The 18,963-nt window shown below is 40.3% G+C and overlaps 1 protein-coding gene across 1 annotated transcript in view; it reads right to left on the reverse strand.

Moving 5' to 3' along the window:
- Positions 1–59: 59 nt before the first annotated feature.
- The window catches only part of BASP1 (brain abundant membrane attached signal protein 1), a 48,315-nt gene continuing 29,411 nt past the window's right edge, over positions 60–18,963 (reverse strand). The window contains exon 2 of the mRNA XM_019646191.1: positions 60–1,689. Within this exon, the coding sequence (XP_019501736.1) occupies positions 988–1,680 (693 nt within the window). The 5' untranslated portion in view covers positions 1,681–1,689 and the 3' untranslated portion in view covers positions 60–987. The remainder of the gene's footprint in view (positions 1,690–18,963) is intronic.

Raw genomic sequence — 18,963 nt, forward strand, 5'->3', positions numbered from 1 at the left:
CTCTGTTCTCCACTGAGGTGATTACGGAGGAGGAAGGGGTGGGCAAAAGAAAACCAACAGTCCTCGTTATTTCTTTTTAATTGTTTAACTTTATTACTGTTGCACCATTTATACAATTACATATAATTTCAATGCATCCATTGTACATTTTTTGTTTTTATTATTTTTTTTATTTTTTTCCATTTTCCAATGAGTGGTGTGTTGGTGTGTCTGTGACACAGAATGGAAGAGAAACTGGAACTGCAATGAACGCAGACATTTTTTTTTTTTTTCATTTCCACTGACCAATAAACAGAACTACAGGTGCACCCAACCACGGACATGCATTAACTCGTCATGAGAAATCTAGGGAGGCTAAGTCGGATGAGAGAATGTTTATTACTCCCAAAAATACCTGGGGAGGAAGAATGGAGTATTGGCATTGAGATACATGTGGACAGGCTAAAGTGGGCTGTCTGAAAGTTGGCATTCATCCACAACATTCAAAAAAATATCAAAATAAGAAAGGCTGCAAATTAAAAAGAAAACACAGAAAATACTGCTTTCATAAAGATCTGATTGCCTTGGAACAGGCCCGCTGGGCAGCATCAAACGCACCATTCCCAACTCCCCTTGCAGAAGACATGATATCGGATCTTAGTGGCGGAGTGCATGAACAGCAGTTCACGTACAAAAGATGTACTGTACTTTCAGACACTGATCTTTAAAATCCAGGACTGAGTGGTAAAGTTGACCGAAGGTATATTAGATATTTCCCCACAAAAATACTATTTGGATTCTCCCTACCCCTCCCTCCCTTGGTGGGACAACATCCTTTTTTTTTTTTTCTTGGGCAATACATATCATTACTTCCAATTTGAAACAGGTTAGTACAGGAGAGAGAGAGAGAGCGACAGAGAGACAGAGAGAGACAGAGAGAGAGAGAGAGAGAGAGAGAGAAACAGGTTGTTTTTAAGCTGTAATCTTCTTTTCCATAGGCTGTCCTTGTTACTCTCTCACTGCTACGGTTTGATCGGAATTAGCTGCCGGGGCCTCGGCAGGTTTAACTTCGTCTGCTGGGGCTGCGGGGGCCTGAGCCTTGGGGGTGGAACTGGGTGCTTCTGTGGCTGCTGGGGTCTCCTTGGACGATGGGGCAGCCTCAGTGCTGCTGGGTTTTGAGTCTGAAGCCGGGGCCCCGTCACTTTTCGTTTCCTGTGCAGCCGGAGCTGCGGGGGCCTCAGTCTTTGTGGGTTCCCCCGCCTCCTTGCTCTGGTCATCCACCTTGGAGGCAGCCGCGGGTTCCGCGGGCGCCTCAGCCTCGGAAGCCTTAGGGGCATCGCCGGCAGCCGGGCCCGAGGTGGCCGCCTGCTCCTGCTCCGCCTCCTTCGGGGGCTCCGGCTTCGCCTCGGCGGCTCCCTCCGTCTGCTCCGGCTCTGCCTTGGGCGCGTCTGCCTTGGGCGCATCTGTGTCTTTCTTGCCTTCCTTGTCTTCCGGCTTGTTGGCGGCGTCCTGGGCGTCCTTCTCCGGCTTCTCCTCCTTGTCCTCCTTCACCTCGGTGGTCTCCGCGGCCGCCTGGGTCTCATTCTCCTTCGGGGTTCCCTCTTCTTCCGTCCCTGCTCCTTCGGCCTTCTTGTCTTTGTCCTTGGCCTTCTCATCGTTCACATTGTACCCCTTCTTCTTCTTGCTTAGCTTGCCGCCCATCTTGGAGTTCTGTAACACAGCACAACACAAAACAGAACAAAAAGGAGTCACTTGCGGCTCTAGACTGCATATCTGTGTTCCCCCAAATCCACACACACAGCCTGAAATCCTAACTCCCAAAGCGATGGCATTTGGAGGCGGGGCCTTTGGGAGGTGAGTAAGACATGGAGGTGGAGCTCTCAGAGAAGGGATGAGCGCCCTTACATTAGAGACCCATCGGGCTCAGCTGCCCCTTCCTCCATGTGAGGACACAGCAAGAAGACAGCCATCTACGAACCAGGAAGCAGGTCCTCTGCAGGCCCTGAACCTGCAGGCACCTTGATCTTGGACTTCCCAGCCTGCAGAACTATTAGAAATAAATTTCTGTTGTTTATAAGCCACTCACAGTGTGTGGTGATTTGTTAGCGCAGGGGAAGGGATAAAGAAGCTTGTCAACTATAACACAGAAACTACAAGAGGCTTCGCTTCACAAAATAAAGCGTTCAGGATGCTACAGAACTGTACACTTCCAAATAATTAGCATGGTAAAAATGTTTTACATGCATTTTGCCACAATTATAAGTGAAACGGTGAATCATTAAAAAAGGGCTCAGTTATAGAATGTCTGTCTAATCACAGCACATCGAGGAAATACGCTGAGATCAAAGAATCAGTGATTAAAGACTAAGTTTGTCATGGTAAAAAGAAGTTGAGCAGTATTGGTTTCCTGTCAGCCGCCTGATGTCCAACTCAAACACCAAATATTGAACACATGTACAAAATGGCAGTGGCAGCCATTTTAGATCTATAGTATAGCTAGTGAAAGGCTTCATAATTTTAAAATGATCCAGGGAGATGGCACAGCCGTAATAAAGCACAAAGCACACACTTCAAGAATATAACCTCAAACTACAAACTCCTTTCAAACTCCATTATTCACATATATGTTCATATGCACACACATCTTCAAACACCAAAGTCAAGCAGGAGTTGGTATATCCCATCATTAAGCAGAATCAGTTAAAGGAAAACGATCCCCTAAGAAATGAAAAGCATAGTGTTTCCAGTTACAGTTAGTTTGTTAGTTGTGTCAGACTTGTATTCATTGCTTTGAAGGGTGTTTTTGGCTTACAAGAATTAGTTCCATAGCAATATAAAAGTCACCTTCATTATCAATGTCCTGATTAGAGTTCAAACTAGATATACAAGTTCAATGGTCATTAACAGCCTTTTTCACTCAAAGTTAATTTTCTAACTTATTGGAGGCTGACACTTTGGGCATAAGAACCTGCTTTTGTATTTGAATCCTGAATTTTTCTCCTCTGGTACCAAAACATTAATCCAGATAAATAATAACTTATAAACAATAAACTCAATCCAGAACTGTTACCAGAGCTAAACAGGGATTGCATTTCTTTCCTTCAAATGCATTTTTTTGGCATCATATATCAGTGGAAACCCACTGAAATGTCCCTCTTTAGAGGAAAACTAGTTGCTTTTTCTTGATAAAACTGGCAGAAATCACATTCCAACATCCTTTTTAGTTCCCACAAATCAGAAAAGTACAATAGAGAGAGACAGAGAGAGATGCAATGGAGGTTATGAAGTACAGCTGAGACCATCTGATTCATTCCAGGTTAGGGTCCCCTCCTGACAGAATAATAAAGTATTCCTTGACCAGTCATCTTTTTTAAAAATATCATCCATTTAGAACAGAAAATTTGCTATTAATGTTTACTCATACTCCTTGATTTCATAATTCATGACAGTGAAATAACCTACATGAATTTTATTTAAAAGCCAGGTGTTGGGTAGGAGAGGGGTAACCTGAAGAATTCTGACTAAAGTAAAAATTTGTCTCCTCATTCTATATGCTGATTTCCTGTCTGGAATGACTTTAATAGTTGGGGGAGGAAAAAAAAGCAACAAACCGAAAGATGACTAAAATACTAGTTCCTAGTCTCAAGAAAGACCTGTATTATGTTATCAAAGAAAGAATTTCTCTTACATATCTTTTTTTTTAAAAAAAGGGCTGGCTTTTGGTCATAACCCACTTCAGATATCCAGCTATATTTGACTTAATCTGTCGTTATTTCTCCCTCAGAAGTGGGAACAATCACATCTGGTAAAAATATAACTAAATATACTTTTATCCTATAAGCAATCACAAAGGCAATAAATCAAAATGTAAAGAAATCAACTAGATCAGTATTTTAAATTGTAGTTAGAAATTTTTCATTCAATTCTTAATTAGCCAGTATGCATAAATGGTGTATGTCAAAATAGTCTCGGCTCTTTTACGTCAAGATAACTAAGAAATAGAAAGCCTGACAGGTCTGTCTTAAGGATCTTCTCCCAATTCCATAATAGAAACCCAGACACCAACTTAGAAATCACAGAATAAAAGATCAAGTGTAAATGTAGTGTGTTGTAAACGTAACATAGGAGTGCCGCTTTCTGACACACACAGCATGAAATTCTATATAGCTATCCCCAGAGGCTTAACGTCATGTTGCTTTACAAACCTAAAATCTATGTTACTAAAACTGGTTTTCTGAAACACAGTTCAGGCCACTTTCTATTCTTTGTTTCAAGCCCAGTTGTGATTCATTTCTGGGTAGGAAATGAACGCACGTAATCAAACTATAAGTAAGAAAGTACATCGCCATTCCTATTTGTTTTTTCAAACACACAGTTAATAAGCATGCCTACTTTTTGCTAGTGTTCTTGTATTACTTATAGTGAGGTATCAGAAGAAAGCTGAGAGAATCCACGACAGCCCTGGCAAAGCAAGGTAGCTGGTTATTTCCCAAGACAACATGGGTGAACACCGTGCCTACACCCAGTGGTAAATTAAAATTCCAATTTAAAATCTATTAACTGTTTCCTGGGTATCAGGCACCATTCCAATCCCAAACACATTACTAAGTTATTTTAATTTAATCTTCTCAACAGTGCCATAAGGTAGTAAGTATATCATTAGCATGCTCCTTTTACCCATATGGAAAGTCTAACCAGCTTAGTTCACAGAGCAGTACAATAAGCAAAAGGCTAAACCCACCAAAATTAGCTAAGGCAGGAAGGCACCATCTATGAGATCAAAGGGAACCCCACTAAGAAGTGGGCAAACGGGCAGAGCTCTCACCGCAGGAATGTTACCCCCTGAGTCACAGGGTTGGTACAGATCTGGGGTGACTTAGAACTCAAGATGTTGACAAGATAATGAAGAAATTCAGAGCTTCAGGTGTTCTCTGTCCCTAAACTTTTCATTGTCCCATTTGCCAGTGGAGCTTTGTATCATGATCCTTACAAAATCAGAGTGATGAGTATGTATTTTTCTCATTTCTATCACTTCTAATTTTGGAAGAAAGCAATTGGTGTAGAAAGTTGGAAGCTGGAACTTTGAAGTTTAAAAAAAAGCAGTTAGGAGAAAAACAAAACAAAACAAAACAAAAAACAGCAACTAGTAATCCACCCTGGAAGTCACTTAAACCTAAATCTAAGCTATAGTGTTTTAAGACACAGGAAGGCACAGCCCTACACACCTGGGTAGTGTCTAATCAATATTTCAGCTATCAGGTAAGGGCCTTGAAAGATGGCCAAGCTATCTGTAGATAAAGATATGAAGTTTCTTTCTGGGAGCTATCTTTTACTGTTTCCTCTCTTTAGTGCCTGAATTAAAACACTGACTAGTCTAGTCTGGTGTAGGTGAGGGAGAAAGTGGGAAGGGTTACATCAAAAGGAGTTTGACTAGGAAAAACATCGATAGCACTGTCATCACCAACTTGAAGATTTGAGTCCTTGAGGCAGGTCTAAGTAATAGAACACCATCAGGCATCCTAGAAGAGGCCCTCTAGACACCTAGGTCATCTAAATAGCTTTCAGGAACCCTTCTGCATCTTAGTGGCAAGCAATATTATTGGTAATTAAATGTTCATCTCAGCCCACATACTGAATTTTTGATGTGCTATGCAGATAATAATCCCCACTTATAATTGCTGATTATAATGATATGCAGATGATAATCCCCACTTATAATTGCTGAATCTTCATTTTGGTAGCATTTTGTTAGTTATATCCATTAGCTAGTGCTGCCCAAGTCTTTGTATAAAAAATGCAAGCCCCAGTTATATAGCATTGTCCCTCTTCAGAAATTGCAACATGGCATAACAACATTGTTTCCAGGAATTAACGATCCCAAAACCATGCAAGATTATATGTGCTGTATTCTTTCTACAATTACTACAAACTCCATGACACCTCCCCATTCCATTTCTCATTAGCATATTTTACATGTTTGCTACTCTGTCAATGAACAACAAGATTCTGTGACAATGAAAATCGCTGGCATACATTAACTGGTATGCAAAACAAGAAAAAGAATTTCTCCATGTGATCCAAAAGTTACTGTTTATTGACTTCATGAGTTAGCCCTAATCACATCTTTTGTCTCTGCACTAATATCTAGGTACTTCCTGTATGGGACAGTTTGAATTATACCAAGGTCTCTTTCATTGCCAAGTTTCTATTTTGAAAATACAAATTTGGATTAATTAACCATTTCATCTACAATGAAGAGAATATACTTCTTAAGGATGATATCAAACAGATGACAAAGAAGACGATGACTCCAAGTCCATAACAAAACCCAACGTGAACATACAAGAGCATATGTCAAAGACTGAAGTATTATTTCTGGTTTGATTTCTGCTTCATGGTATGATCAAGACAAGAAACAGTGTCTTTTTTATTCTGTTTCCATCTTATAATCAGAAGAAGACATATCTGCCTCATAAGGATGCTGAGAATGAATCAATGTTTCTAGACAGTTAAATATGTAGCAGCAGCATATTAACTGTACCTTGAACAAGCAATTGTCATGGCAAATTCAGGGCTACAAAGGTTCAACAGGTTTATAAACAAGGCAATCTATTATGGATTTTTTTTTTTAAAGATAACATACAGTTAGACTGGCTCATGAGTTGTATCTGCAGACAAACTCATCACCAGAAAAGTGGGGTTTATAATTACTCAGGCCAAAAGAATCCAAGTTATTGGTCAAATATGCTGAGATAAGAGAAAGGAAAAACACTTTTTGATCTTACGGAAAGAATTTACAGAGATTCTTTTCAAAAGGAAACACAACAAATTCAAAAAATATTTTCAATAATAGAGGAAAAAATTAAAACATTTGGTTATGTACAACAATTTCTATTGCCAACAAATGACTGGCCTTTTTAAGTGGTCAAAACCTTTATTCTAAAACAGGCAAATGAAATAAAGATAATGTAGCCTATGTGCATTTTTGGTTTTCCTACCAGGATGTGCTCAGTTATAATGATTTGCTGTCAGGTTTAATCAATGCTTGATGATAATTTCCATTGTTAGACTTATTGTTCTCAGCATCTGATTTGGTAAAAGCTTCTATTGAGCAACTGAAACATCACCCAAATTTAGGAAATGAATATCCTTTGGAGAGAAGAAACTATAGTAAGAATTGCCAACCCATGTCTAAGTTTCTAAGGTATACCTATTACCATGAATAAAATTATAGAGAAAACATTTTTAAGAAAATTTATTCCCTTGTCACAATAAAAATGTTCAGCACTGTAAAAATGTAGAAGAAATACTTGGAAAAAAGTACACACACACTCATACTTCTAAAATGCCATTTTCCCAAAGAAGTTTCATGAAGATGACTTAGATCTACAAAGTCAGAAAGCCCTCCAATACAACAGAAGATCAATCACAAGTGACCCCTCCATTTTTCTCCATGAAAGTCCAGGCTAGCTCTACAGAAGCATCCTCAAAGTTCCTTTGCCGATCTCTCATCAAAAACCCAACACGCAGAGTGGCCTCCAGATCTTCATATGGTCACAAATTATTCTAGAAAAGTAGACTTGATCATAGTGGGAAAAGAACTTTTTTGAAGTGGGTACTAAGTATACGCCATGACAGGGAACATAGTGAGCAAAAAGCCTACTCTAGTCTAGCCAGAGTGATAAGACATACAGAGACAATGAAAACAAGAGTCAGTTAAGTATCATAAGAGAGTGAAAAACTTGAGTTTTCACAGAAGAAATGGCCATTAGTTGGAATTAGGGGATCAGGAAAATGTTTTGTAGAGACGGTGAAGTTTGCGATGGTAGAAATATCAAAAGTACTTATACACACAGTACTCACTTGGTCTAGGACTGTTTTACTATTTAGTCTTTACATGTTTAACCTATTACCTGTCTTATCAATCCTACAAGGAAGGAATTATTACTATCTTTACTTTACCATGAGGAAACTAAGGTACACTGGAGGTAAATAATGTACTCAAGACCACACAAGTAGTAATCTGGAGATGTCAGGTGAAGCAAAGTATTCTGGCTCATCTTGAGTGGTCTTTTAACCATCATGATAAAGTGCCTTGAAAGATGGCTAAGCTATCTATATAGAAGAAGATGGTGGAGTAGATAGTGTTTATGTCAGAGCGAAAACAGGAAGGGTCCAGTCAAGGTTATAAGAAAGCCCTATTTACATTTAGGACCGAGGTGAGGACTCATTGATCTGGAGGGAGAGATGATGGAATATCAATCTATAAAGTTGCCTAATAGGGAGAATGTAGTTAGGTGGCAGAAAGCAGAAAACCAGCTCTCTCAAAGGAGTTAGAAAGGAAAAAAATAATATGTCTCAGAAACCAAAAGGAGAGAAAATTTTAGAAAGCAGCTTGCAGGAATTACCTGCTGCCACAAAAAGGTTAAGAAAGGTAAGAACAGAAACGTCCAATTTGATCTGGTGATGTGCTGTCAACTGCCCACCCTGGAGTGACATATGCCTCTCTTTGGAAGGGCTCAAAGAGCAAACGAGGAGTAAGAAAAGAGGTCCACAATGGTTGATATTAAAGAATGCAGGCAAAGCGAAGGTGAAACGTCAAGGCAAGAACTTGCAATTTTGTCAAGATTGAGTTTTATTACTTTGTTCGTAAGGCTTTGGAAGAACTGATATATATGGGAAGGTGGGATGAGACAAAAACAAAGAGAGAAACTAAAGTAAGAAAAAGAAGGAAAATAATTAACAGGGCAATGTTTTAGAAGACTAAGAAAGTATGTCAAAATTAAGCTTGGTCAAGAGGGACACTTACTATACAGGTGGGGGAAGGAGGAGAAAGCAGTGAGGTAAACTCCAAACCCACTGGTTGTTCCCAGGTCCGGCATCACTCTCTTTCACGTGAATATGGTCAAATCTGAATTATTCCAGAGCAAAGCCTTATAAGATCTCACTGTAGTAGATGTTAGATCATGTGTCTTTGAAAGGGTCCTTTATCTCTCAGTACTTTAGGTCTTTATTTGTCTGCTCATTTATCTTCTCAGTTTCTTTCTATTACAACACTTAGGATTTCTCAAGTACTAGGAGGAAAAGGAAAGACATTTCATAAACTAAAATGTTAAAGAATTAACATAGTAACCACTGAACCTGGAGAGGCCTTGTTGTGAAATAATTTGATGTGTAAACGCAAAGCAAATCTGCTCATTGCAATATAAAAGGGTTGAAGAGATAAGGGAACACACAATTGGTATCAGACATGGATTTTCAACGAAAATAGAAAAAGGGCCTTACTTCTTAAGAACTCCTTTTCTTTCTTTGTTCTTTCCTTATTATCTGGTCATGTCTTCAGATAACCCATCCACCTTTGGCTGTTAATCTGAATCATTACTGCTGAGCCCTCTTACATTCTGTTGTATTGTATTGGGGGGTTTTTGCAGTAAAACAAATCTAGCCTCACCTGAACACTGACCAAAGAGCTTTCTTCGGATTTATTCAACATATATCTGATGACCCCGGAACAAAGGTTTTGTGCTATGGTTGTTGGTGTGTGATGGGGACTTGATAAATATCGCAACTCACTACACACTGAAACACAGTACAATTTTCAAATTATAAACTTGTAAGATGAATTATTGACAACCAGGACTATAAATTGAATTACGTAAACTCAGTTTTCACTTAGCAGTAGAAATAACTATGCTAAATTATCCCTGAAATTTTCATTCCATTAAATGAGACCTGGCACGTTCCAGGGGTCACCCACAAAGACAACTTCTATGGCACAAGGACCCATCACATAAGGACAAGAATGCAGAGACCAGCTGAGCGGCTCAGTTGGTTAAGAGCTCGAGCTCTGAGCAACAGGGTTGCCGGTTCAATTCCCGCATGGGCCAGTGAGCTGTGCCCAAGCTGAGCTGCCACTGAGCTGCCAACAGGTGGCAGGATGGCTCAGCTGGTGAGTGCACGTGCTCCTAACAACAAGGTTGCCGGTTGGACTCCCGCATGGGATGGTGGGTTATGCCCACCCGCAACTAGGATTGAACATGGCACCTTGAGCTGAACGACTGCGAGGTGCCAAAGGGTCGCCGGATGGTGACTGAACTTAGTGCTGAGCTAGCTGCACCCTCCACAACTAAGATAGAAGGACAACAACTTGGCTGTTCCCCTTCCCCAACTCCCCAATAAAAAAAAAATATTTATAAAGACAAAAAGTCGGAAATCAATGCAATCATATTGACAAAATAGTTTTCTTTTAAGTCATTACGTGCATATTGTAGAAACCATTTTTTCAAAGTGTTATCTCCTAATTGACTCTATAAGTTTTAACGATAAAACTGAATTGATGATGCTGCTCTAAATATGGCAGGTAACAGTTAAGCTCGTCTTTGAATATAAAGGTTGGCTGAATGCAGACCTTATACAGAGGGTTTTTCCTCCCTGTTTAAAACATCCTGCCACGTACGGTGACCACTATCAGAAAACATGTATTATTCATTCTCATCAATAGTCTAATATGCTTTTAGAGTCTACTGTGCATTCACATCATTATTTATTTGCACTTAATGGGTAGTCCTTTCAAAAGCCCTGGTTGCGGCATTCCAACATGACTTTATATGAATCACCTGCTCTTTTAGTCAATAAAGCTAGTAAGTGAACCACAACCAGCTCAGGAAATACAAACCGCTGAGATCACTTCTGAACCATTCCTCTCTTCCACAGACCCAGGAAACTAGTATGTCTTACCACCGCAACTAATTTAGAACTATCAAGATAGAATTAAAATAAAGCACAAGGAAAAATCTTCTAGCAGCAGAGATATTTTTGCTGCTTATTAATGGACTACCCAGACCATCATGGGCTTGGAGCCATAACAGACTTGCACCGTGTAACCCGCACGACGAACTTTGGCAGCTAAGGAGGGAGGCGGCTCACCTATGCCGGGAATAACTGCAATTTTCTTTCCAGTAACTTCCATTTCTGATCCTAAAGGGCTAGTTCTCACTTGTTATGACCACCTAAAATTGTCACATATTTTAATGTGTTTTTGGCACCAATAACAAATCAGTATTTCCCGCCTAAAGCTGTTTCATATTTTCATCCTTTTCAAGGATAACAATCCTAAAACTCTTTATACATGTCCTTAATTTTTAAGCAAAAAAAAATGTGCTTTTTCCCCCTTGGTGTTATGCTTAGCACAAATAGGGTTTCAGTAAATGTTTGCTGAATTAAGAAAGAATGTATCAAATCCACAGGTGAATTGTATGTGCTTCTTTATCTTCGAGAGATTACTGTAGAGTTTAAACAACACGGTGTAACATTTAATGTCACTTGTAATTCAGCCCCTCCTTACAAATCTGAATATATCTCAAAATTTCTCAACCAACATTCCACCGCAGGCTGTCCCTGCTCACACGCCCCTGCACACTTTTGCCTCCGTCAAATCTGAGCATCCTGGCTGCTTACTAAGGCATCAGCAATAAGGAAACATTGAGGGCTGGCATCTCAGAGTGCTGTGAGATTTAAAACATAACTGCGGGGTATTTCTTCCTAACCTTGGAACTCCTAGAGAAGAAAGGCTTTTATCGCCAGACCCCATAAAGTAAAACTCAATACATGTCTTTTCAATGAATGAATGAACAGGGATGAATTCTAGTTGAAGCGGCTAGAATTGGGGAGCTTGTTAATAATGCAGATTAGGGGGTCTTTTTCCAGAGATTAATTAGTGGGCCTAGAGTGGGTACCAAGCATCTATTTTTTTAACAAATAGACCAGATAAAGCTGAGGCTGTCAGCTCAGGGGCCACTCTTTGAGAAATATAGACACATGGAGTTTGCACTGACACTGAGTCAGTGAATGCTTCTGCATTACCTGTAAAAACTAAGACATGATAATCCCCCAAACCAATGTGATCACTGGTGGTTACAAGTTTGAAAACAAGCATAGAAGAACACCTAGCTGGGTGGAACCTAGAGGTAAGGGTGGACAGAACAGGGTGCCGCCAACCCCAGTAAAATCTCAACTACTGAGCCATTTGGTCTGAGTTCTCTTTGCTACTAGAATCACCAATGCGTTCCAGTTATTGGGGCTTATTCTCCCTCCTAGAAATTCCCCCAGCAGCCCACTGCCCCCCACCACCCCTCTACCACTCTTCCCCCAGCCCCCTCACTGCTTAGCCAAGGAAGGGGCACTGCACAAGCAGCCCGCATAGAAGAGCAAGTCTCCAGACCAGAAAGCAGTTTTATTGGCTGAAGACAAGCCCCCATGCCTAGGCCAGGCCTTAGGAAGTCCCGTGTTACTCCAGCAACTTCTGCCACGAGGGGGGACATGGGGGGGGGCACACAGTACAGTGACTATTCACCTCCATACACTCCCTTTCTACATAATGCGAGGCTACAAGCTGTAGCTCAAAGTTTAGAGCCCTCCCTATGAGACAATCCTGTTTTCAGAAGCATCCATTTTATGTAATTAGAGTTCACATTTCAGAAAACAGGTTTTTCTCTTTTAGTTCAAATGGAACTTTGATGGCTTGCCAATGAGTCTTGAGCCCTGATCCAACATACGCTGTGGGAGAAAGCGTATGGGCAACGGGGTCAGCCAACCAAGTTCAACTATGTGAACTTGGGCAGGGATTTTAGCCTCGGCAAACACAACCTCACCTATAAAAGAAAAAAAGCGGGAGAAGAGGTTGTTAGGAGTATTAGGTGGAGTATTTGCAGGAAAGGCTACAGTTCAGCTCATGATACACTGTAAGTATTCAGTACATTTTTGTTGATCTTGCTTTACCTAAGCCATTTCTCAGTCCTGTTAATATGTAATAGAGACTAAGTTTGACTTTCAAGATTAAGTAAAAACAGAGGTGGAACAAATTACTGTAAACAGGCAAACAAATGGACATTGATTCAGTTATAATAATCACATTCCTTAAATGTTCAAGTCCTAGATTAGATTACAGACTGTAATATCCATTATATAACCTATAGGTTTGAAGGGGAAGTAAACGGTACTAACCGGGCAAATTCTTACAATGGTAAGAACAGAGGCCTCGCAATGGGAAAAGATTAATGCCAATCAGGCACACCAACTGGTTCAGTGAGTCCAGCATCTATGAAAAAACATCCAGGGAAAATTCAAAGGGAGAAGGCGCCTTTAGAGCAATCTCGGGAGAGAGACAGTCTTTTCCAAACTGTATTTCCATCTCACTGGCTTTAGGCTGTGGCAAAGGACCACACCCAATGCTCTGTTATGCCCGTTTCACCTGTGTGCAGTTCAACAATAGTTTTAAAATGGAAATATCAATAAACCTTTTCCCTGAGAATATTTATTTTTCATCTACAGCTATTAAATAGTACATTCCAACAAGAAGTAAAGGAAAGAATTACCAGGTGCCCTTCCTCAATCCTCCTCCCCTTCTCAGGAGAGAAGTCAGCCACTTCTCCATTTTTTCCTACAGGCTTAGAAGAGGCAAGTCCAGAACACCCAGCTGCCCAAACCCATAAGTACTTCTCTCGGAATCATGCAGCCATGAGGGGATGTGGCATTGAATTCCAAGCCACACCAGTATCACCTTGGTACTCAGCCTGCTAAATACCATCCCAACATGTGGCACTTAAAACCTATTTAATGTCCCAAAGGCATCCCTCTCAGGGTGTTCAAGCCACACAATAACTCACCTGAATCGCTCTCCTTAGAAAAACAACGAACATCGTGCATTGTACATGCTTTTGTGAACTTGAATATTTAAACAATATCTGATAAACCTGGGCTGGAGTCTCACCATAGCCACTACTAGCTGCTTATGTTAAACAAGCCATTTTTAACTCCCCTGGGCTTGGCTATTTCATTTGTTATATAAAAGACTAGAATTGTATTCCTTAAGTCTATAATTTTTAGTCTTTACACAAATGCACAGTAATAATGTACATATTTAATTAGATTGTATTGAGCACTGAAAACCACTTACGCATCTATTTCAGAAAGGCCACAAACGTCCGGGCACTGGGCTGGACCCAGGGAGCCCAGTGGGAAATCAGGTTGACTCTGACCTACCCACAGACCTTTCAAGTCTATAGTATAAGAAAACTATACCTCTTCAAAAGGTCAAAGGTAACAGCAAATGCTAGCCTGTGGGCTAGATTCTGACGATGTGGCTTAAGCAATTTCAACAAGTACACTTCAACAGAAAGTCAATTTCTTTTGCAAGAGTTAGAGCAGAAAATACATAGGCAAGGGCCAAACCCTTTCCTAATGAGGCATTCTGGGCCCTCTTTGGATGTCCATCATTTTTATATAAATATACTGTCTGAAATGAGGACCAAGGGGGGAGCTGCTAAAAGTAGGGTGTTGAATGGCAAGGATGGGGAGTCATGCTGATATCAGACAAGCGAGGAACAAGTGAAACCTCAGATGTCAACAGACACCTCGAGATTCACTCGATCAGGCACAAATTCCTTCTGCTTAGTAGACCAAGGGTCATATCCTATGCACCCAAACCATGTCTCCTGCATGTGGCTTCTGGCGTTTGCTGTCTACAAATGTTCTCTGATCTGTATGTAGGACATTGCTAAATGGAATATACCAGTGACAGCGTGAGTCTTAGGCAATCCTGGAGTTGTGTCAGACACATTTGAGGAGAGGTATACTGTTTTAATAAGCAAGTCAAAGACAAACATATTGCCCATTTTAAACAGAAGGTGGAAGTGATAGAGATGTATTTACTATGACAAAGCCTGACTTGAATAAGTTGGCAAAATTCAGCATCAGTAAGGATCCTGAGGGTTCCACTATTCACTCCGGCCACCGACCTTGCACCCCCACAACTTCCGACCCTGTAACACCCTCAGGGGTAGTGGGTTACAAATTACAACATTTCCTGATTGACACTAGGCATCAGAATGGGGCAAGAGATTTCAAAACACAGCCGCCTCAGACTGGCGCAGGTACCACAGATTCCACGACTTTCAGATGTAAGGAGAGTGCAGAATAAAAACTTGGAAGGTAATACTGAGCTGTGACTCATGAGTCTGTTTTAATGGGGGAAAATCCTAGGGAGCCTTTTGTAATATTAAGTGGGTAAATGATTTTTCTCTGTCATTACCATGAGACCTGAAACAGATTAAGTTGAACCAAAGGTGGGAGAATCTGTGTTAGAACAGCATCCCCATGTGACTGCACACCTGTCACTTACATCTCTGCAGCTACAAGGTTTTTCTAGAAAACAAAGGAATTGACCTGTTTCACCTCAAAAATTTCATGTGTCTAAAACACTAATACAATAAATACCAACCAATACAGAAAAATTTGCATGTCCCAAACTGTTGACATGTTTGCAACAATGGGCTCAAATCAATCAATCAATCGATATGTTGCTGGTTAGAATAAATTATCATGTAACATGAAGAAAAATCAAAGCTATACCTTCAGTCAGTTGGAAGGCTAAAATGAAGCAGAGGATGAACTGAAATTAACTAAGGCCACCCAAAAAAGAGGGAACATTTATTAAGATAAAGGTCAGTCTTAGAACATTGTCACTGCCTGTGCTATCTGCTGAAATAAGGACGTTCAACATCAACGGTGCTTTAGGATTTATTCTTTCCATTTTTATATTGGACCTCTTCCTGATTTAAGCCTAAAATGTCTTAGAGAGCAGCACCAAGCCTGGTATATAGTAAAAATTCTTTATTCGAGATCACATGATTCACATTTTGTGATGACTCCAACATGGGGTCTGAAGTTCTTATCAAATTAAAATCTGAGAACTAAATATAGTTAGTCAAAACTATCACTGAGTTCATTGCATACTGACACTCCATGGCAAATGGAGCTTTTTATCAACTTACCTCGCTTTCCTTATTCACACAGATGTATTCCGTTTATAACTTAGCTTTGAAAGTAGACTATCCTAAATTCCAAACCATCCTCTCCGTCAGGCAAAATTGTGTTTTTTACTTGGAATTAGTGAAACCTGACTGTCGTAGGCGATTATAGATTTGTAGAATCCCCCAAACCCAGTCAAGTCTTCTCAGCTCCCCTAGTCACTCTAAGCTCAGACCTTTTTGCTCAAGCAGAAACATTTTATTTCCTGCAAGTCACAAGGAGACTAAAGGTCAAACATATAAACGACTCAACAGCAGTCAGAGGTCGGTCCATTTGCTGAAGGTGCATCCTGTATCGCTGCAATGCCTACAGCCTCCCTGGGAGGGAGGCGTGCTTCTAAATGAACGAAGGAGGAATTACAATTATTTTAGCCTAAATTTCTTTCTCTTTTTTTTAACAAATCATATAAAAATTATTTATATTCAGACTGTGTAAAAAGTTCCTACAAGTAAATAAGAAAAAGACAAAAAAAAAAAACACCCCAAAAACCTAGCCATAAAATGGGCAAAAGCTACATACAGGCAATTTACAAAAGGCAAATCTGAATGGCCATCTAGCATATGACTAGCAATGCTCAACCCCATTGCTAATTTTGTTTAAATTAGTTACTTAATATTATTTTATATTTGTTTCAGGTGTAAGCATAATGGTTAGACATTTATATAATTTACAAAGTGATCGCCCTGGTAAGTCTAGTACTCACCTGGCCCCATACCTAGATATTACAATATTATTGACTAATTCCCTATGCTGTACAGAAATTTCTTTTTCAATACAAATGAGAATAACTAACTGCTAAAAAGAATACAGAACCTGCTTATGATTCTTTTACAAATTAATTGTTCTCATTTGTCATCATCAGCATTTGTTTGCACACAAGTCCTCCTAGTTTGTTCTTTTATGAGAAAAAGATATTTCCCTTAAAAATCCAGTCTAGTTCATATTACCAAAGACTCAACTACAGTACAAAAGCAGATTTGTAATTTGAACATATTGGAGAACGACCAACATGCAAAGTCCACTTACAGTGGTTTTCTAAGATCGTTATGTACAGCTACATAATACAAATAAAAAACACCAGAAAAAGTCAGCCCTCCGGAATGTGCTAGTGGTCTTCTCATTGGCAAATAAAATGCATGAAGCTTCTTAATAATGCAAGTATCCGAGCTTTCTGTCGGCCACAGACTCCAGGCTGTAACCCCACAGATGTCAGGGTGCACATTTGCCATAATCAAAGCACATCAACAGCTCAGTTTGGAAATCAAGACTATCCATGATTTAGGGGTTGATTCAAAAGATATGGATTATTTTGAGACATCTGGAAGAAGCTTGATAACTCAGAATTCCATCCAGAGGACACAGGGGAAAACAAAAAATTTCACACTTTGCATCTGTTCTCCCAAAGCTATCATTACACTTATAAAAGAATACAGATGAGCCAATGTCAACAACAAAATCAACTAGATGCTTTGAGTTCTGGGAAGGAAAAAGAAAAATGGACTCTTTTCATCATTTTGTCGCATGAATTTACTTGCAGGGTTAAAAGCCTAAATTCTAGAATGTAGCTTTCTTCGGGAGCAGGGGTGTGGGGCACACTGGTCCTCCTGCTTGTGTTTTTGAAACCAAAGTTTAATTGGAACACAGCCAGGCCCATTCATTTCCATAATGCAGCTGCTTTCCTGCTGCAAAAGCAGTTGTGACAGAAATCGTCTGGCTGGCAAAGCCTAAGGTATCTACTATCTGGTCCTTCAAGGAAAAGTGTGCTGACCCCAGTCTAGAATCTCAGATGAACATACTTAACCAGTGACTCAGTGCCCACTATCAGATGAGAGTGGGATTCAAATCTCAAAGATGCTGCAAGGCTTAACCAGGCTCTTTCTGGTTTACAATATCATTATCCGTAAAGAAGAATGTCACATGGGAATGTTTTAAGATGGGGAATAAGATAGTCTTTTGTTAACTCTCATTACTTAATCCGTGTGCTCTGACTTCCTGAGAGCAAAGAGACTTAGGCTGTAGTATCAGGCAACACTTATCAGGTCAAAAACTCTGGACAAGTCACAGCACCTCTCAGGAGACATGTGGCCACTGCACAAAATCCAGACCAGCAACAAAAAATCTGCTTGTGTTCCAAGCCAGGGTTCTAGCCCATTGTGCTGCATGGCAGAAAGTGAGTTGCCTAACCTCTGTAAGCCTGTTTTGTTGTTTTTTTCATAAGCATGAACTGGGGATCATAATAACTTTATGTGAGAGACAATTTATAACAATTCAATAAGACAACAAAGACTTCAACGGTCCCCTTGAGCAGACAGTGTGGTCTTCTGGTGCCCTTCAGATGATATCATCCCTGGCTTCCTCTGAAGGTAAAATGCTCATCTTTGTGACATTTCCATAATATCAACAGGTCCACTGGTGAAAGTGAAGCTAAAAAAAAACCACAGCTGTTGCTTTCCCTTTAACTTTCCCTGCACCTGTCTTTCTCATCTTCAATCTCAACCTAAGCTCACTCTTTTGTCCATGACTTCCTTCAAAGGTTTGTGGGGGGCATCAACCTTGGGTCCTCATCAATGCAGTCATCTTGCTTTTCCTGGGAGATTCGCCCACTTGCACAGTTTCAAGAGCCTCCTGGATGCTGGAGATCCCTTAGTCAGCCTCTACAGCTTACTGGCGGTAATTTCCTAAGCTTCAGACACATGCACACAGTGGCATACCACTGACCCAACATGGACATCTTTTGGGTACTTCAAACTGAAGATTTTCCCAAGAGAGCTCATTGCTACCTTTCCCACCGACCTAAACCTATTCCTTTTGCTGTATCCCCATCCCAGAGACTAGCAGCACCGGCCACTCCATTGCTTAGGCAGAAGAATGGGTGTCTTTATGGACCAACCTGCCCCACCACCACCGCTCTCATCCAATTACTGATGTCTTTCTTCCACTTAAAAATCTTCACAACTCCACTGCTAAGTGCTGGCAAACAAACGTGATCTAAAGTGTTGTATGTGCTTCTGAAGGAAAATGGCTGGGATCTCCAGCAGCCATTTTGAACTGTGAGGGCAGAAACCAACAATGAGAATGGAATTGCTGAAAGATAGGAGCCTAGTGTCTTGATAACAC

Source organism: Hipposideros armiger, unplaced genomic scaffold, assembly GCF_001890085.2.
Source record: "Hipposideros armiger isolate ML-2016 unplaced genomic scaffold, ASM189008v1 scaffold_98, whole genome shotgun sequence".
Classification (NCBI taxonomy): Eukaryota; Metazoa; Chordata; class Mammalia; order Chiroptera; family Hipposideridae; genus Hipposideros; species Hipposideros armiger.